Source organism: Octodon degus, unplaced genomic scaffold (genome assembly GCF_000260255.1).
Source record: "Octodon degus isolate 3935 unplaced genomic scaffold, OctDeg1.0 scaffold00076, whole genome shotgun sequence".
Taxonomy (NCBI): domain Eukaryota; kingdom Metazoa; phylum Chordata; class Mammalia; order Rodentia; family Octodontidae; genus Octodon; species Octodon degus.
Window position 1 is genome coordinate 9,187,790 of NW_004524652.1, and position 21,038 is coordinate 9,208,827.

A 21,038-nucleotide genomic window follows, 5' to 3' on the forward strand; every position below is an offset into this window, starting at 1 on the left:
CACACACACACACACACACACACACAAAATAAATAAATAAAAATTTAAGATACTAACTATGAGTGGGAGAAAGGGAGACTAACGTGATCTGTGATGTACAGATCCAAGGGAAGAGCAAATATATGTTCAAAATGACCAAAATTATGTCTTCTAGAACGTATTTTTAGCTTTTTCTGTTAACAAGTTTTATTCATTAAGTCAGTTACCTAGCTTGTTAACTGTAGCAACAAAATTAGAACAATGTGTTCTGAACACAGAAGCTTAACGTTTCTTGTATTACTCATTTTACAGTGTTAAATGAACCCGTTGTATTTAAGAGTTTTATTTTCCCTTGAGGGACAAGCACCTTTTTTATTTTATTTTCCCTTTCAAGATACTTCACTAAACAATCAATAATGAATATTTAGTAATTCACCTTGTAGCAGGTTTTTTTTTTAATTTTTAAAATTATTTATTTGCTACAAGGTCTCACTAAGCAGCTACGACTCATAGTGATCCACCTGTCTCAGCTTCTCCAGCACTGGAATTACAGGCATGCACTACCAGCACCCGGTCTCGGTAGGCATGGCATGAGTACCACAGATGGAACCCAGGCCCTTGCGCTTGCCAGGCAGGTGCTTAGACCATTGAGCTATCTCTCCAGCCCCCATGTGACAGTTTTTGAGGTGAAGTGTGTATAGTAGGAGAAATCATTCAGTCATTCCAAAGAAATTTAGCATTTTGAAATTGGCATCAACATAAAACAGACACATTAAAAAGGATGTGTGTGTGTGTGTGTGTGTGTGTGTGTGTGTGTGTGTGTCTTGCTGTCTGTCTATCAGTGTGTCTGTGCTGGGGATTGAACCATGGTCTTTCACATACCAGGTAAGTCTTTATTTCAGTAAGCTACATTCCCAGCAGGAAGATCAAGTTTTAAATGCATATAAAGGTTCTTTTGTATACGCATTTTTTTTTTCCTTTCCAGATTTTATTATAGTCTGCTGCTTGAAGTTATGTGAATGTACCCTGAAGCAAAACTTAAACGGCAAATTTTTAAGTGCAGGTGTCTGGTTCATGACAGGTACCCTCTTAGGTACAAGTCGTGAGACTGAGAGGTGTTGGAATTAGGTAATGAACATTGACAGATGATTAAATACAGAAAGGATGAGTAATAGTATTTTAGCTAGGATAGTCAGAGAAGTTCTCAGGAGGTGAAATCTGTGTAGGGCTGTGAAGGAGAGTGAGCAAGCCACCACTCAAGAATTTTGCTGGCAGAGGGCACAGCAACTATAAAGGCTCTGAAAACAAAACAAGCCTAGTGTGATGTGGGAACAGCAAGATGGTTGGAATGCAGTGGATAATATTAAAGTGAAGCAATGGGAAACAGCATTTAGGAACTTGTAGGCCATTAGAAAGGGAGCTGTTGGGCCTGGGCGATAGCTCAGTAAAATAAGTGCTTGTCTTGCAAGCACAGGGTCCTGAGTTCAATCCCCAGTACCACGAAAAAAAAAAGGGAGCTGTAGGAGAGGTAGGCAGAAGAGGGGCATAGTTACAGTGGACAAGAATATAAATTAGGAGGCAATGATAGTGGTTAACCATTTCTCAGTGAACTCCTGGGTTTGAAATCTCAGCCTTGACTGGGCATGGTGGTGCACACCTGTAATCCCAGCACTGCGGAAAGCTGAGGCAGGAGGATCACAAGTTTAAGGCCAGCCTAGGCTACAGAAACAAAACACAAACTTAGCCTTGCCATTTATTCTGTATGTCCTTATGTAAATTACTTCTCTGTTCCTTAGTTTCTTATCTATGAAAGTAGTCATAAGGTGACTCCCCCAAGCATAGAATTTATTTATTTGGTTTTTTGAGACAGGGTTTCATTATGCAGTTCAGGCTGGCCTTTCAACTCACTTTGTAGCCTGGGCTGGTTTCGAATTTGCAGTGATCCTCTTGCCTCGGCCTTGCAGAGTGCTAGGATTACAGGGGTGCATCACCATGCCCAACTAAATAATTTATTTGATTAGACAGATTGTATATAAATTTGTGTAGTCTTGTTTAATCCTTCAATTTTTTATTTTATTTTATTTTTTTGTGATACCAGGGATTGAACTCAGGAACCTGCGTTTGCCAGGCAAGTGCTTATTCTACTGTGCTAGCTCCCTGGCCCTGTAATCCTTCAGTTGGTAGGCATTTAGATTTCTGCTTTTTAGGTGTTATGAATAAAATGATAAAACCACACATTTGGGGTGAATATGTTTTATTTTTTTATGAACAGATACCTAGGTGTGGAATTACTGATATGTAGTATGGTAAATTCATGTTTTGGTTTTTTTCCCATAATATTACTGATAAACAAATAGCAATGAGACAGTTTCAAATCAAATTGGTAGGACAGTTTCAATAATTAACACATTGCATACATTCTTCCTAGTGGTTAATTGCTGTACAAGATGCGGACATGATATCCTATTTACAAACACCATTAGAACAAATCACTCACTGGGGAGATAGCTCAGTAGAATAAGTGCTTGCCTGGCAAGTTCAAGGTCATGAGTTCAATCCCCAGTACCGCCAAAAAAAAAAAGAACGAATCACTCTATTCATTAAGAGAGTGTAACTATATATCTATCCTAACCACTTTGAATACACAGATACAAAATGGACATACATCTGTATACCCTTTTTGTTGTTAAATTCTGTTATTTGAATATTATAGGTGTGTAAACTCAGCAAAATATTCTAAAAGAGTCCAGTAGCCCATAATAGTATTGGGTCTTCCGCTTGACTGCCAATGTCAGAAATTGTTGACCTGAGTCCCCTACAGCTCAACATAACACCGTGGCTTTACCTCTTATATTTTGTTTTTTTACTTTTCCGCTGGATGGTTAAGACCAAGGTAAAGCAGGACCTATGCAACAAGAGTTGTAGCTTTTGGGTCTGATAAGGTCAGTGAAATTCCCTCAGGATTTATCCTGATATCCTGTACCTCAGATTGTAGAACCTTTGTCAGTGTCAGCCATGTGGATGAGTCATGGCCATTGCTTGGCCAATGTGCTCTCTGTGAAAGCCTGAGAGAATGTTTTCTCTCCATGTGACTCTCCTTAGGCACACTCTACATCATCGATCACTTTCCTCTTTGGCCCCATAATCTTCTTGATCAGAAAATTTGGGACACTGCCGAGTTACATGATGTTACAGTACAAGTTCTCATATGTCCTGAGTCTTAATTGACCTTAGAAGGCTAGGGCCAAAACGTTGGCTTTCCTTGCAGCCCTCCTTTTTCTCTAATTTTGGTCTGCAAACTTAGGTTGTTAACCATCCAGAAGACAAGCTTATTGTTATTACCATACAACTTAGGCTGTTAAGCTTAGCCTCACTATCTGTCTGCATATCAAACATCTTAGGCATAATATGGAACAGGTATTTTTCCTCAAGTATTGATATGTTGAACTTTAAGTCCCTACAGAATATGATAAAAATCATGTTTTGTTTTGATTTTTGTTTGCTTCCTTGTTTTTGTTTTTGTATGGGGAATTAAACTCAGAGCCTCATATTTGCCAGGCAAACACTGTGCAGCTGAGTTATACCCCCTGCCCTGTGTTTAATTTTTTTTAAAAAACTGCCTAACTTTTGTAGGGTGGTTGTGCCATTATTGCACTAGGGGTATTTGAGGGTTCTAATTCTATTTTTTTCCCCGAATTTTATTATTGTCACAAATATTTAGCATTGTTGGTTTTCTGTTTCAACCATGCTATTAGGTGTGTAGTAATATCTCATTATGTTTTGTTTTGTTTTGTTTTTGAGAGAGGGTTTCACTGTGCAGTGGAGGCTGGCCTCAAACTCACTATGTAGCCCAGGCTGGTCTCAAACTCACAGATTATCCTGCTTCAGTTCTCCCCCAGTACTGGGATTACAGGCATGCACCACCACTCCCAGCCTCAGTGTGGTTTTAATTTTCATTTCTGAAATGACTAACGCTGTTGGCCATCTTTTCATGCATCTGTTTGTCATTTGCCATTTGTGTATGTTTTTTGGTGAAATACGTATTCAAGTTTTTTGTGCATTTTAAAATCAGATTTTGTGTGTGTGTGTGTGTGTGTGTGTGTGTGTGTGTGTGTGGCGGGACTGGGGATTGAACTCAGGCCCTTGAGTTTGCCAGGGAAGCGCTTTGTCTACTGAGCCATCTCCCCGGCCCCTAAAATCAGATTGTTTTACAGAGTTGTAAGAGTTATTTTATCCTGAGTATACTCTGTTACTACTGAACATTATTTTATACCATTCTGAAGTTTTTTTGTAATGAACTATAGTAAGATGTTTTGTCTTTTTTTTAGACAGTGCTTTGCTGTATAGTTACTATGTAGCCTAAGCTGACCTTGAACTCAAGGTGATCCTCTTCAGCATCCCAAGTACTGAGATGGGTTGTTTGTCTGAGTTCCAAGAGTTTCTACAAATGCTAGTAAAAGTCATTTGACAGACAGGATGGGCAGATGCCTCTGTGGCTTCTGTTACCACTTTTTAAAATTTTTTATTTGAGACTGATCTCCTATACATCTGCCTTATCCTTGTCCAGCTATGTTACCAATTTTTTCCCCCAATGCTAGGGATTGAACCCAGGGCCTTTCCATTCTACATCCCCTATCCTTTTTATCTTTTATTTTGAGATAAGGTCTTTCTAAATTGCCCAGGTGGAAATCTAACTTGTACTCCTACCTTAGCCTCCCTCCCAGGTGTAGGGATTACAAGTGTGGCCATTGCACTGAGCTCTGCTACTACTTTTTGAGAGGTGGGAGGATGGAGTCAAACTCAGGACCTCATTCTTGCCAAGCAGCTGCTGCACCATTGAGCTAAATTCCTGGCCCCTGTTACCACTTTTTAATGTTGTCTTTTGAAAAGCAAATTTTGATGAATTGCTCTTAGCATATTTTATTTTATGCACCTCTTTTATACACTTATCACATTTTCTAGGAAATCTTTGCTTAGTCCAAGGTCACTAGGTCGGTTGGTCGGGGTCTCTCTCTGTCTCTGTCTCTGTCTCTGTCTCTGTCTCTCTCTGTCTCTGTCTCTGTCTCTCTCTTTCTTTGCTGGGTATTGAACCCAGGGTTTCATGCAAGTTAGGTAAGCACTCTGTCACTGAGCTATACTCACTGCTTTATCTTCCAATGTTTAATAAACGTGGATATCTGGCTATTTCAGAAACATGTTAAAAGACTGTCTTTTGCACATTGAATTAGTTTGGCATTTTTGCTGACAGTTTATTATAAGTGTGTAAACTTATTTTTGGGTTTTCCATTCTATTTTATTGATTAATATGATTGTCCTTTCAATACCACATTTAATTACTATGAACATTATAGTAAATTTTCAAATTGGGTAGTGTGAGAAGCAGCTTGACATTTTCACAACTGTAGGCTTTTGTAGCTTTTTTTTTTTTATTTCCAAACGAGTTTTAATACCAGTTTATTAATCCCTCACCACCACCAAAAAAGAAAAAGAAAAAAAAAAAACAACTTAATGGGCTAGGTATGGTGGTGCACACCCGTATAATTCTAGGCACTCAGAAAGCTGAAGTAAAAGGATTGCAAATTCAAGGCTAGCCTCAATAATTTAGTGATATCCTGTCCCAAGAAGGGGGGCTGAAGATGTAGCTCACTGGTAGAGCATCCCTGGATTCTGTTTTCAGTACTGCCAGAACAAAACAAACAAGCAAAACCTGTGCTGGGATGGATGGATGGATGGATGGATGGATGGATGGATGGATGGATTGATTCTGTATTTTAGGGAGTGGTCTACAGAGTGTTCAGGGTCTCATTATTAGATTGGTCTTGTAGTGATCTGCCTGTTTGCAGCCTCCCAAGTGCTGGGATTACAGGCGCATATCTCAGTCGCCATCTCAGCACTTCCTGGGGGTGGGGCCAGTACAGCAGGCCCTGAGATCGAACCCCTGGCCCCTGTGCCTGCTTGCAGGCATTTGAATCCGCTGAGCTATTTGGCCAGCCCTTGTGCTGGGATTTAATGGGGATGACATTGAATTTATGGTTGGTCTGGGGACAGTTTGACAATATTGTCTTAGTGCATCTTTGAGGATCTGCAGGGAATGATATTCATTCAAAATGAAGTAAAAACTGGGCAAGGCTTATGGCTAAAAGGTAAAACACTTGCCCAACATGCGTAAGGCCCTGGCTTTAATGCCCAGCACAATATATGTTAAATGCTTCTTTGCTGCAAGAGGTATATCTCCTGATATTCCCAAAGGAGTGATCACATATATGCTGCTGTTCTATTAAGGCCTGTATGCTTGAATATGTTATTCAAATTATGGCATGGTAAAAACAAGTTGTTTTATAATTTTTAATTGAGAAACATTTTTTCCTCCTTATTTTAATAGGAAACTTCCATTTTAGAAGACTACAATATCAATTGGACTCAGAAGCTGGGAGCTGGAATTAGTGGTCCAGTTAGGTAAGAGACCCATGTAAGAACTGTAACAAAATTGCTCTGAGAAGGGCTACTGGAAATGTATTTTGAATTAGAAGTATCAGGTGTTCCACATTTAAGAAAGGTATAATTTAACAAGTAGATTTTTGTTTGTTTTGGGGGTTTTGGTGCTGAGAATTGAACTCAGAATCTCATGCCTTCTGAGAACATCTCTACTACTGAATCACAGTCCCCGGCTCCTACTAGAGGTGTTTTTTTTTTGTTGTTGTTGTTGTTTTTCTTTTGTTCTTTTTTCTTTTTTATACATCTGTAAACATAGCTAAGTGACCAAGTCATATGGCTTACAATATGGACTCATTTAAGATGCTGAGACTGAGGCTACTGGGAGAGTCTTCTTTAGCCAGCAGAGGCTGTTTCTTCATTGGCTTGTTGTGAGTTCGTGGTACCTACTCAGGAGCCGACCTGAGCATGAACAGCTGGGAAGAGCAGTGAGGTGCTTCTCTGCCTTGCCATCTGCTGCCCAAGGGGCAGGTTTGTTCTGATACACCTGCATATATCTTTGATTAGAAGTATAATTCTCAAAGAATAGACTCTACAATTAATTTTCACTCTCACATGCATAGTTGCTGATTGAATTTTTCCCTTCAAATCTAGAGTCTGTGTGAAGAAATCTACCCAAGAACGGTTTGCACTGAAAATTCTTCTTGATCGTCCAAAAGCTAGAAATGAGGTATTGTTCTTCATTGCCTTGTCTTGCCTAATTTTTTTTAATTAATTTTATTGAGAAACAAATAGCAATGAGACAGTTTCAAACCCATTTAGTAGGACAGTTTCAATAATTAATACATTACATATTGTTGTCTTTGTAGTGGTTATTTATAGTACAAGATGCAGACATGATATCCTGTCCAAACACTGTTAGTGCAAATCTTTCTTCTCATTGAATTAAGAGAAAGCTATGTATCTATCCTATTTTGTGTATACAGATACAATGTGGTCCTTCATTTATATCCCCTTTTTTTGTTTATTTTTGTCAGAGATGGGTATTCCATTGCCATTTAAATATTGTATGTATGTGAATTCAGCAAAATAATCCAATATATAGTTCAGTAGTGCATAATAGTAGTGGGTTACGACTGGCAATGTCAGAAGTTGTTGACTTGAGCCTTTTACAGCTCAGCATATTAATGTGGCTTTGCCTAAATTTTTGAAGTGCCTAAGACTTGTTCTTTTTACAAGTAAGGCAGATTCCTGGAGAGAATACAGAAATGCATAAAGAATTTTGTTCACATACTTTTCTCTTGTCTTTATTCATGTTTCATTATACAGTAGTCCTAGATCTTTCAGCATGGAGGTTATTAGTAGGGTCTTGTTTCCTTTTGTGGACTATTACATATTTAGAGTTCTGTTTTTGCTCATTGAAAATAATGCCCCCCCCCCCAAAAAAAAAAAGAAAATAGTGCCCAAAAGGTAGAGATAAAATATGACCCAGTATTTTTGGGGAGGGGCAGATAAATGTTGTTTAAAAAGTGATGCTGCAAGAGGACTCTTTAAGGTTGTGTTTCTAGTTTTTAGAAATATACATTGTTTTAAAATTATATGGATGGGGTAATAACATGCTATTAACATATGCAATGAAAGACTTACTTTCTTATTTTTGGATATAGGATCTTGCTGTGTAGGTCAGTCTGGCCTGAACTCAGACTCACTGTGTGTAGTCCAGACTGACTGCGAATGTGTGGTGATCATTCCGCCTCAGCCTCCCAGGTGCTGGGATTACATGCTGCACCATGCCTGGCTGAAGGACTTACTCTTTTGTTTAGAAGTAGAATGAGTTATTTGCTAAAATTTTCATTTGGTAATGGAACCATAGAAAACAAATCTATTAGTGAGGTTTTCTTTGTGGAAAAGAACATCAAGGGGCTAATTGGTGTATGAAAATACTGGTTTTTTAAATATGATTTTATTTTACTTTTATTTTTATTTGTGTGTGTGTGTGTGTGTGTGTGTGTGTGTGTGGCCAGCTCAGCCCACCAGGGGGCGGGGCTGACTGGCATGTGGTGCTGGGGGATTGAACTGTGGTCCCTGTGCTTTGCTAAGCTTGTTCTAAGTAGGTGCTTTAGACCACTGAGCCATCTCACCAGCCCTAAATATGATTTTATAGGTGAGGTTTTTTTGAAGTAGGCTTTTATCACTTGGACCTAATGTGGTCATTTTTTGCTGGGAAATTTGAAGAGAAGATGTTTGCATCCCCTTTGCACAGAAACATTTCCTTTGTTCTCTTTAAGGTACGTCTGCACATGATGTGTGCCACACACCCAAACATAGTTCAGATTATTGAAGTGTTTGCTAACAGTGTACAGTTTCCTCATGAGTCCAGTCCCAGGTAAGGCTACACAGGATCACTCTGATATGTGTACGGGTAGGCCCACGTGTAGCAGTCTTTTTCCTTCTTTTCCCTTCCTCTCCTTTGCCCTTCTTCCTACCCCTATTCTTTCCCCTCCCCCTCTATGTTTTGGAAAGTTTCAGATCTTTGTGAAAGCACAGAATTATATAGTGAATCCCGAGGTACTCACCACTCAGCCTCAACAGTGTTGTCTACCCACTCTCCCAGCTCGTGATTATTTTGATTACTTTTTTGCTTTATAAAAAGCATTTAATGTGGAATTTAAACAGAGTCTATTTCTAATTTGCCCAGTGTTATTCTAGGCAATGTCTCAGAGGCTGATATAGTAGAAAAAGCTCTGTTGCTTAGTCTGACTTTGCTTTCAAAGGAAGAAATCAACATTCTTTTAGCTGCCACATGTTTTAAAAGCATATGGGGTGGCAGTTTGAGTCTCTTCTAGGGAATTCATTGGAAAGATTGAGGTGTAAGTTCATCATCATAGCATGTAATATCAAGGAAAGGCATCCATGAAATATTTCTGAACTTTATAAAGGAGGGCAGCTACTAACTTGGGAGATAAGGTGTTTCACTGAGGCTAGATGGAGGAAGACTAGCCCTTGAAAGGAGGGTAGGAATTTTATAGTTGGAGGGAAGAAAAATGGAATTTTATAAATGAACAGGAATCAGTGATTGTTTTTCACTTTGCTCTGTTGGTGAAAGCATTTGGATGGAATCTGGAAGCATTTTATCAAAGAATGGTAACCAAAATTCATGAACTTTTTTTTTTAACATGAGAATTTTTGTTCTTATTTAGTAGCTGCATTATGCTGGTTACGCACTTTGTAGATGAAATCTCTATAGTTTAGTTTTTTGTATTTCAAGGTTTTTCTTGTTTGTTTTTTTTTTTTTTTTTTTTTTTTTTTTTTTTTTTTTTTTTTTTTTTAACTTAACAAAATCAAATGCTTTCAAACAGGGCTCGACTCTTAATTGTAATGGAGATGATGGAAGGGGGAGAGCTATTTCACAGAATCAGCCAGCACCGGCACTTTACAGAGAAGCAAGCCAGCCAAGTAACAAAGCAGGCAAGTTAACCCCGGTACCAATCAAACTGCCAACTATGTTGGTTAACAACTACAATTTCATTAGGGGGAATAAAAGGAACCTTAAAGAAAAGCTCTATTTGACTTCTCATTGCCTGCTTTGTTATGTAATCAGAAAGAATGTCTTCACAGGATAAATGTTATCCCTTTTATATTTTAGAGGGGGGAAGGACTGTATTCTTAATTGGTTGTCAACTGTTTCCTGGTAAGATTTAAGTAAATGCTGAAAAGAAGATAATTTTACTGCCTCTGTTGCCTCCCATGTCTTTAGACATGCAGCTTCCAAGCACTGTAATTGGACTTTGAGATAAAATGCTGTTGATATCACCTGAAACATTGTATGGTACAAAAAAATGTTCTGTGACAGTTTGTATAGGATGCTTCTTAAGTGAATCACTTATCATTTCTGCAGATTTTTAATAGTAGTCTAATATCTTCATAATTCAGGGCTATTCCTAGTTATATCCGACCTAAAAATCACACTTTATTGCTATTGAAGTGGTGGTGTTACATTCAGTACTAGGAATTCACCTGGTACTAACCTCTTGTAAAGGTGAGAAGTTAAACCCTCAAGACGTATCTTCAGATCAAGCAAGTAGGGTAAAGAAAAGCAGGAAGCACAGCCTAATTAGGTATTAATGAACTTCCAAATTTTCCATAAGCTTTTTCCCAAGCATTTTTGGATGGCTCCTTCCTGATTGATCACAGGTCAACTAATATTTGGATTACTGAGAAAAATTCTATAGTAGAATGTATCTTATTTGATTTTTTTAAATTATATTTTTAATTTTTCAAATATTAGGACTAAAAGATAAGCTCTGATACTTTTCTGTAAAACAGAAACCCCTCAAGAGTCCACACAGACAGGCAGCATTGTCAGCAAGTAAGGTGAACAAACTGGAACATCCGTTGGAAAAATCTGATCAGCTAGTTTGAAGGTGGAGTCTGCTATCAGTTCCTTAGCAAGTGTAGTTCTGAGATGCCTGGCAATCCTGCTGCTGCCCTGCTGGGAAACACATGCCTGCTGAAGACTGCCCAGCGTGGCAGTTTCTCTTCAGTGCCTCTCACATGTAATGAAAGGAAGTGGCAGCATTTCATTTTTCCCATTTCTTACAGGGTGGAATCATCAGTTTATTCTGACAGAATTGTTTTACTGTCTTCTTTGTTGTTAACAATTTGTTTTTGTTTAATGCTCTGTTTCTTGGTACCCCAAGTCTTCCTTAATTTCTGCTTTGAAATTGAAACTGACCAAGGTTTTGATCAACTTAAATTTTTTTTTAACATCCTGAATTCTCTACAACAGGTATTAAAGATTGTTCTTTTCTAAGAGGCTGTTGCTCTATTGTGTCATTTTTCAGATAGCGTTGGCTCTTCAGCACTGTCACTCCTTAAACATTGCACACAGAGATCTCAAGCCAGAAAATCTGCTTTTCAAGGATAACTCTTTGGTGAGAAAAGTTGCTTTTCTACATTTTAGTACTAGTAGCTGTACTTTTTACACAGCTCAGAAGTGGATGTGGATGTGTTTGGGATGCTCCAGGTCCATGGGGAAGCGACTGTAGGCAGATACATTTCCCCTTTTCTTCCTGTATGCTCAGAAACTGTACCACATTCTTGGCATTAATAATTTTAGGTGATATTCATGTATATTTATGGGACTTATTCTCCTTTTTTTTTTTTGGTGGAACCAGGGATTGAACTCAGGCCCTTGCGCTTGACAGGGAAGCGCTTATTCCACTGAGGCATCTCCCCGGTCCCTTATGGGACTTATTCTTGTAATATTGGGGGACCTTAGGGAAGGCATAGGAGTCTGTATACTGTTAACATGTTATTTTGAGGGCCGGGGAGATGGCTCAGTAGAACAAGCGCTTCCCTGGCCAAGTGCAAGGGCCTGAGGTCAATCCCTGGTTCAGCAAAAAAAAAAAAAAAAACCAAAAAACATGTGATTTTGAAACTTCATTGTATCAAGTAAGGTAGCATGCAGGCTTGATGAGAGGTGATGGGCTCATTGAATGAGGGGCCAGAAGGCCAAGATCTTCATTTTACAGCTGACTTTGAGTTATAAAGCAAGGCTAAGTGAATGGAAATTCATTTCTCCTATGTTACTAAGAACGTTCTTCAGCGTTAACCATTGTCTGGTTCATGTTCAGACCTGTTGACATACTATTCACAGGCTCATATCTCAGCCAGAAATTTGTAGAAGCTCAGAGTAGTATGTTGTACACTTAGATTTTTCTTTAGTATTTACTGACAATTCTGGAGCAGTTACTCCCATTTGATTTCAGGATGCTCCGGTGAAGTTGTGTGACTTTGGATTTGCTAAAATTGACCAAGGTGACTTGATGACACCCCAGTTCACCCCTTATTATGTAGCACCTCAGGTAAGTATGTGCAGTTTTTTCCCTAAGGTGTATTACCAAGCTGCCGTTCTAGATTTATGTTTCTTCTGTTCTGCTATGCAAGTAGGCATATGTTTCAGATGGGGGAGGGAAAAAACTTAAGAAGCTTACCAATTGCTTCATTTTTTTAAATGTATTAAGTACAAGGTCTACAGGGTTTCACTGTACAGATTGGACTTGTAGTGAGTCTTCCTGTTTTTCAGCCTCCCAAGTGCTGGGATTACATGCATTTACATGTGCCACCACGTCCAGTCTGAATCCACGTCTCAGCAGGCCCCGTTGGGCTAGCAGAGCAGGCCAGGTGTCAAACCCTCGGCCCTTGCATCTGCCTAAGCAGGCACTTTTATCCACTGAGCTATCTGGCTAGCCCTTGCTTCATTTTTTTACATGGATAATTCATTCTTTTAAAATTGGCTTTTTATGATTTAGAGGTATGGTTTATATATAATAAAATACTGTAGACTGTTAATGTTGGGAATACATTGCAGGACCCCCCAGTGAATGTCTGAAGTCACAGACAGTACCAAATCCTAGATGCATATATTTTTTCTATACATATATTCCTGTGATAAACTTTCACCTTTTCACTTAAAGAGGTTTTTTTTGGGGGGTGGGGAGGCATTAATGAATATTGAGTCCAGGGTCTTTGCACAAATCTAAGTCCTGGCCCTTTAAAAATTTTATTTATCTGCTTATTTTTTGAGGCCACTAGTCACAAAGTCACCCAAGCTGAGCTTGAACTTTCAATAATTAGTAAACCCTGCAGAGGGCCACTATGTGTGCCACTATGAGTGGTAAAGGAACCTCTTTGTGGCTTTTCTTTGGCATGTCTGAATAGTCCACATCACTACTTCATGTTTTGGGCTGTTAAATAAAGTTACTTGAATATAAGCAGGGCATTACAGAGATGGTCAGTGTGGTTGCCAAGCTGGTGACTTTTTTTTTTTTCTTGTATTTTAGGGAAGGGTCTACAGGGTATTCAGGGTCTCACTACTAGATTGGACTCGTAGTGCTCTGCCTGCTCACAGCCTCCCCAGAGCTGGGATTCCAGGCGCGCACCACCACGCCCAGTCTCAGTTGCGGTCTCAGCGTGCCTGGCAGGCCCAGGGGTTGAGCCCTCAGCCCCTGTGCCTGCTTTAGGTGCTTTAATCCAAGCTGGTTACTGATGCAGCATGGATACTCTGGATAAAGAGACAATTCAAGACCTAGGGGTGATTGAGTTGGATGGCTTGAGATGGTGAAAAACTTCAGTGTGTTATTCAGAATAGCATACAATTTAAAACTAATGAATTCTTTCTGGGATTTTCCATTTAATATTTTTGACTGGTTGATGGCAAGTAATGAAATTACAGATATGCTCCCTCCAAAAAATAACTCTAAGGGGGCCGGGGAGATGGCTCAGTAGAATAACTGCATCCCTGGCAAGCGCAAGGGCCTGAGTTCAATCCCCGGTTCCACCAAAAAATAAAAAAATAACCCCAGTATGAAAAGGAAAGAGGCTGGGGAGACAGTTTGGTGGTCTAAGTGCCTGCCTGGCAAGTGCAAGGACCTGGGTTCAGTCCCTGGTACCACATGCTGTGCTAGCCCTGAAACTGGGCATGGTGGTGTATGCCTATAATCCCAGCGCTAGAAAGGCTGAGACAGAACCATTACAAGGCCACCCTGCATAGTGAGGCCCTGTACCAAATTAATTGAGAGAGAGAGAGCGAGAGAGAACACGAGCGCGCGTGTGAGAGCGAGCAAGCATATGACTTCCACAGTGAAGACCCTCCACATGAAGAGGCAGAACACGCTTAACACTTCATACGCTGCCTTGTTCCCTATCTCCTCCCATGCTAACCTCTGGCCCCAGGCAATCACTGATCTAAGATGCTTTCTGTTACTAATTTTGCTTGTCAGATTTCATACAAGTGGAATCATGGATGTTTTATATTTCATTTCTTTTGATCAGTGTGTTTTAAAGATGTATCTATGTTGCTGCAATTATTAGTCCTTTTATTACTAAATAGTATTCCATCATATGGCCAAACTAAATTTATTTGGGTTGTTTCCTAGTTTGAGGCATTATGAATAAAGATGCTAGGAATATTCATTTACAAAGTTTTGGAGACCATTGTTTCTGACTCAAAAGTATCTTTTTCTAAAATAGTTTTACCGGGGCCTGGGGAGATGGCTCAGTAGAATAAGTGCTTCCCTGGCAAGCACAGAGGCCTGAGTTCAATCCCCAGTTCTGCAAAAATAAAATAAAATAAAATAGTTTTACCATTTTAAGGTTTTGCAAACCTATAAAGGTTCCAGTTGCTTCACATTCCCGTACCCATGTTTGTTAGTATTTATTTTCATCGTTCTAGTTGGTGCTTATACTTCTTTACTAAGGATGTTGCTTTTTGTCTTGATATTAGCTTTGCGAAAGACTCTGTTTAAATCTTTTCCCTATTTGTATTATTACTATATTTTTCCAATTTCTTTTTTTGAGACAGGGTCTTGTTATATATCCTAGGCTGGCCTTGAACTCAGTGATCCTGTAAGTTCAACCTCCTGAGTGCTGGAATTATAGACACTGTCTTGCCCCACATTTTCCCTTTTTTTTTTTCATAAAATTTTTTTTTCTTATTTTTAATTTCAGAATTCTTTATATATTTTGAATGTAAGTTCTTTTACATATATACTTTGCAGAGATGTACTTCTAGTCCTTTGGCTTATCTTTTCAGTTCTTTTTTTTTTTTTTCTTTTTTCAAATTTTCTTTCTAAAAATGTTTTATTTATTTAGCTTAGGGTCTCACTATGCAGCTCAGACTCATAGTGATCTTCCTGTCTCAGCCTCCCCAGCGCTGCCATTACAGGTGTGTGCTACCATGCCTGGTTTTGGTGGCTGGCACAGCGCCCAGAGTTCTGGGGCTGGCACAGCATGCAGTACTTGGAATCGAACTTGGATCTTTGAGCTTGCCAGGCAGGCGCTTAGATCGCTGAGCTATCTCTCCAACCCCTGAATTTTTTTCTTTTTTTTTTTTTTTTTAATTGGTCTGTTTTAAATATACATAATGATAATGTTCATAATAGGGATTTCATAACTATACATCATATATCTTTATTCTTTTTTCCCATTCTTCCCCCCTCCCTGCAATCATTCTTTTCCTTATTGAAAAAGGCTTTATTTTCATTTTTCTTTTTTTTTTCTCTTCCTTCCTCCCATTCACTCTCAGTTCCCCTTCTCATTTGACATTTTCTTTCAGTTTTCCAATATCTGTTCTACATATTGGTCCTTATTTACACTTTCAGTTTCTCATGCCAGAGAAACAATGTATTGAAACATTTATTTCACTTGAGAATAGTCTCAAGGTGCATTCATTGACCTACAAATGTCTCAAGCTTGTCCTTTGTGGCAGAGTAATATTCTATTATATAGAAAACCCATATCTTCTTTATCCCTTCATCGATTGATGGGCATTTAGGCTGCTTCCAAGATTTAGCTGTTATAAACTGTGTCATTAAATTTGGGTGCACATATATTGCTGTGGTGTCATACTTTTAATTCTTTAGGAAAGATATCAAAAAAGGTGGAATTTTGGGGTCTTCTATGTGGAACATTATGTCATCTGCAAATAAAGATAATTTAACTTTTCCTTTCCTATCCATAGTCTGTATCACTCGATTTACTTTTGTCTCTTAATTTTGCTGAGGAATACTTGTATAATTTTGTAATGTATAGGTCTTTTACAACTTTTGCTAGATTTAGTTTTAATGTTTAATATTTTTATGGTGTTGTAAATGATATTTTTCAGGTTAATTAATTTTACGTCATTCTCCTAATGTCATAAACTCTTCTGTTGTAGCCTCAGCTGGTATCAGGGCCTCTGCATGGAGAGCCTGGCGTCTTTTCCAGATGTTCAGTGAATTTCTATTGATAGCTCTGTGTCTTAGAGTGAGCACTGAAAGTAAACTTGTCAGGGTTGCCCCAGGTAGCTGTGCCCCTCCTGGCTAAAGTATAGCACTTTTAAGTATTTGCCATCAGCAGCAGCTTCATGGGCTCGGGCTCAGAGGTTTAGATCATACCAGTGGGTCTGGGAATAGAATAAAGTTCACTGACATGCATCCCATTGCGTTTCTTTTTTCTTTTTTCTTTTTTTTCATAATTTTATTGATAAGCAAATAGCAATGAGAGAGTTTCAAATCAAATTGGAGAGACAGTTTCAATAATTAACACATTGCATACATTTTTCCTAGTGGTTCCCATTGCCTTTCAAGTAACAGTTTGGGGTTTGTTGGGCTTGTCCTCCTCACCTCATGATCCTGCTCCACAGGACAGTGGAGGGTTGGCCACAGTGATAGCCCCACTGTTGCCAGTGGCTGTCTCTATGGAGCACTTACCAGCCAAATCGATGTGCTATTAGTAATCTGTAGTCTGATGGTGACAAATGCTTTATGTGACTGACAAGTGTGCGTTTGCTTTGCACAGGCATAAGGAATATCCCTGGGAAAAAGTCAGAGATCTGACTCCATGAGAGGCAGGAAAAAGAAATAAATCTCCTTTTCAGGAATAAGAGGACCTGATCATTATTCTTGACCTGGGAAAGTCCTTCTTTGATGGTTAAATTATTAGGAAGAAAGGGTTTGTGAAAGTGTGTTGATTTGGAATTATTTTTTGATTATTGATTGCCATTCCCTTTTCAGCCTTCCAGTTGTCTCAGGTTGCAGAATATTGGTGGAGTGATTTTCATTAGTTGTTCTTTTTGATTGACTCTTGGCAGGTACTGGAGGCACAGAGAAGGCATCAGAAGGAGAAATCTGGTATCATACCTACCTCGCCAACACCCTACACGTACAACAAGGTATATAAAAGATATATAGCTTCATCCTGAGAATATAGGCCCTCTCTTCTGGTGAGGTGTTTGTAGCCCTGTGAGAAAGTGGCCAACTGCAATCTTAATGCTTGATATTCCAGCTCAAAAGACTTGAACGACTTCTGTCGTTCCTTTATGTGGTACTGAGGATCAAACCCAAAGCCTTTGCCTTACATCTCCAGCCCCCTTAAAAAATTTTTAAGGGAGCCGGGAAGATAGCTCAGTGGAATAAGTGCTTGCCTGGCAAGCATAAGGGCCTGAGTTCGATCCCTGTTACTACATAAATAATAAACAGCCAGATATGCAGAAAATTCAAGTTTTTGTCTGATAAAATGAAAGATGTTCTTACCTATTTAACTTTTAGAGAACCAAGGGCATGGCTGCCTATAAGGGTATATATTTGGGGCTGTATAGTCTGCTGACCATATTAAAAGGATATCACTGGTTTGCTTTTGGAAGTAGAGGCCATTTCTAAGATACCAAATATGTAGAGCATTCTATGGTTATTTGTGGTACCATTCTTTCTTAACTCATAAAATATCTAACTTAAAATTGTCCTGGGGCGAGGGGAAGCCTCTTGTTAAAAAAAAAAAAAAAAAAAAATTTGTCCTGAGGAAGAAGGATTGCAAGTTTAAGGTCAGACTGGGTTACATAGCAAAATCCTATCTCAAAACAACAGTAGCAAAACAAAGATAAAAAACAAAAATCTGATGTTCACAATGTCCAATATGTACAGTAGTTGCTTCTAAATGTCATTTGGTACTATCATCGTTTATTTTCTACTAGGCCATATATTGAGCACAAGAGTTTTAGGATTTAGGGCTTCTGAAAACAAGTCTTGGAGATCAGAAGAAAATGAAGCCACTTGGGGACTTGAGGCAATAGAGATGACAAAGAAGGAGCTGAGGATGGTAAACCTTGTGGGAGACCTGCTTTGGCTCCACAACTCTTTTTTTTTATTTCCTTTTTTATTAGTACATGTTTGCAGTACAAACACATTCTTTGTGTAGAGTTGATACGTGTACATAACACATCTTAAGTCTTTCTTTCACCCATTTCTCCTCTTCTGTCGTTCCTTTATGTGGTACTGAGGATCAAACCCAAGGCCTTTGCCTTACATCTCCAGCCCCTGTAAAAAATTTTTAAGGGAGCCGGGAAGATAGCTCAGTGGAATAAGTGCTTGCTTGGCAAGCATAAGGGCCTGAGTTCGATCCCTGGTATTGCATAAATAATAATTAATTAAGATTTTAGAGGTCAGGGAGATGGTTCAGTGGAATAAGCGCTTCCCTGGCAAGCGCAAGGGCCTGAGTTCAATCCCCAGTTCTATTTAAAAAAAAAATTTTAAGGCAGGGTCTTGCTGAGTTTTTCAAGCCTGCCTTGAACTGAAATCCCCCTGCTTCAGCTCCCATGGTGGTAGGGTTGCAGGCATGATGCACTATGCCTGGCTTGATTTTGGTCATTTTAAAGATCCCTTTTCATCTCTAATTTTATAATAACATGCATGCATCATAGTGTCCACATTCACTGATATGATGCCAAAACATAGGTGAGAGTGCTTGTGACACTTGTTTTCAGTCTTTCCAAGAAGCACACAGCTATGGTCAAGGAGGATCACGCTATCTCAGTAAGAGGCTCAGTGAGGTGCTCTTCTTAAGCAGATTCTTGTCCCAAACTTCAAACCCATTTTCCAAGAAAAATAGAGCTACACTGAACTAAAATAGGAATCCTTTCTTTATTAATTATCATGCGGTGAGTACTGGCACATAGTCACCTTAATACCCACTGACATGGTAATTTTTTTGTTTTATAACATCTTCCCTTAGTGACATAAGGTTATGCAAATGGGCTGAGTCCTTCATGGCCAAAGGAATGTTTTTATTTTTTTTAAATTTTATTTATTTATTTATTTATTTATTAGAGAGAGAGAGAGAGAGAGAGAGAGAGAGAGGTGTGTGTGTGGCCAGCTCAGCCCACCAGGGGGCGGGGCTGGCTGGCATGTGGTGCTGGGGGATCGAACCGCGGTCCCTGATGCTTTGCTAAGCTTGTTCTAAGTAGGTGCTTTAGACCACTGAGCCATCTCTCCAGCCCCAAAAGGAATGTTTTTAGATAGCTTATTTTTTCTGGTGCCTTGCCCTACTCGGTCAAATTTCTTTGGGCTTTTTTAGAGTGGATTGTGCTGTTACTGGGACACCTATATTTGTCTTAGCTGCTTTGTACTGAGTCCTCAACCCTACCTAGGCTGACATAATACATTTTTCACAGTGAGTTAGTTTATATTCTGCTTCTTCTCTGGCTGAGAGCACAGTATCCTACACCTATTCCCAAGAATCAGATATGATCCTTGGGCTTAAGCATTGAGATAAAAGGTGACCATTTTATCTCAGACTGGCCTTCTGTGATAATGTGCACATATATTGTGTTAGTGGTGTACAAAATATGAAGAACTGGGCATGGTGGTACATACCTGTAATTCCAGCCCTTGGAAGACTGAGGTAGGAGGATTGCCCCAAATATTAGGATAGCCTGGGCCACATCGTGGGTTGAAGGTCAATGTGGATTATACAAGAATCTGTCAACAAAGAAAAGACAGAAAATAAGAGAATGCCAAACACAGTAGTGCATGCTTATAATCTGTGTGAGCTACTTAGGCGGCTGGAGCAGAAGGATCGCAAGTTTGATACCAGCCTGGACAACTTGGACTGTGTTGCAGAATAAAAAATAAAAAGGATGTAGCTTGGTGGTAAGGGACTCAGTGATGTCCTCGTGCAATACCCATTACCTCCAAAAAAGAGAAAGGTTAGGTCTTCTAGGAAGTCCTTGTACTGTTCTAACTCTGGTAAGTGATTTTTGGATGTGTCAGCCTATGTATGTTAGCATTTCTCCTGAGCCATATTTTGGGTTCTAGCTGTGTTGTGAATGACCATTTTCTTTTTTGTTTTTAGAGCTGTGACTTATGGTCCCTAGGGGTGATTATCTATGTGATGCTGTGTGGATATCCTCCTTTTTATTCCAAACATCACAGTCGGACTATTCCGAAGGATATGCGGAGAAAGATTATGACAGGCAGTTTCGAGTTCCCGGAAGAAGAATGGAGTCAGATCTCAGAGATGGCCAAAGATGTTGTGAGGAAGTAAGTCCCTGGGCTGCTGGCTGGGGAGGCTAAGAAGGCCTCAAGGTGGTAGAGCCCCAGGAAATGCTGGATAGAGAGAAGTCATTTGTTTTTCTGGTTAGGCTTCTTGTTTTACTGTCACAGAAATCTTATCCCTTGAACTGCACAGTAAGAGCTCTGAGTGTCCACACCTCAGGGAAAATGGAGCTTTTCTTCCTTCTATTGCACTCTTAGACTTATGTTCTTGAAATAAGAACATGAATCCAGGTCCCTCTGTAGTCTCTGTGAGCATTAACTTAGGGTCGTAGGTGGCAAACCTCCAGATGTGGCTGTCTTCTTGAATGTAGGCCACTCACTGGGGAGGGATCTGATTCACAGACTGAACTGGGATGCTAAGATGACGAGATAGTTGGCTTTTCCTTTCTTGGATGTTGTCCTAATCTGTGGTTCTATTAGGTCTGGATCCCACCATCCAGTCTTCTCAGAGTTGGTTGCTCTGAAACATATTAAACTGGGAAAATTTAGTTAAGAATTTGGGCTAATGAATAGATAAGACAGAGTCACAGAGACTTTGGTATTGGGAGTATTAAAGCAATTCTGAATTTGGGATGTATTTAATATTTCTGCCCACCCAAATTGTACACTGGTATTTTATTCCTAATGCTTGAATTCACTGACTGGTATCTCCATTGTTGGTCTATTAAGTGTTAAAGGGATAGTACTCAGAAGCTATCTTCTGAGACTGCAGCTATTTCTCTGTGGAGATTACACCCTTTTAAAAATGAGCTTGTC

At 39.3% G+C, this 21,038-nt stretch overlaps 1 protein-coding gene across 5 annotated transcripts in view; it reads left to right on the top strand.

Annotated features, from left to right (window-relative positions):
- Positions 1-21,038, top strand: part of Mapkapk5 (mitogen-activated protein kinase-activated protein kinase 5) — a 30,856-nt gene that overhangs the window by 1,380 nt on the left and 8,438 nt on the right. For all 5 annotated transcript variants that reach the window (XM_004635924.1, XM_004635923.2, XM_023720586.1 and 2 more), the window contains exons 2-9: positions 6,362-6,435; positions 7,066-7,141; positions 8,700-8,797; positions 9,771-9,879; positions 11,256-11,345; positions 12,183-12,278; positions 17,045-17,125; positions 20,080-20,267. In XM_004635924.1, the coding sequence (XP_004635981.1) occupies positions 6,362-6,435; positions 7,066-7,141; positions 8,700-8,797; positions 9,771-9,879; positions 11,256-11,345; positions 12,183-12,278; positions 17,045-17,125; positions 20,080-20,267 (812 nt within the window). The remainder of the gene's footprint in view (positions 1-6,361; positions 6,436-7,065; positions 7,142-8,699; positions 8,798-9,770; positions 9,880-11,255; positions 11,346-12,182; positions 12,279-17,044; positions 17,126-20,079; positions 20,268-21,038) is intronic.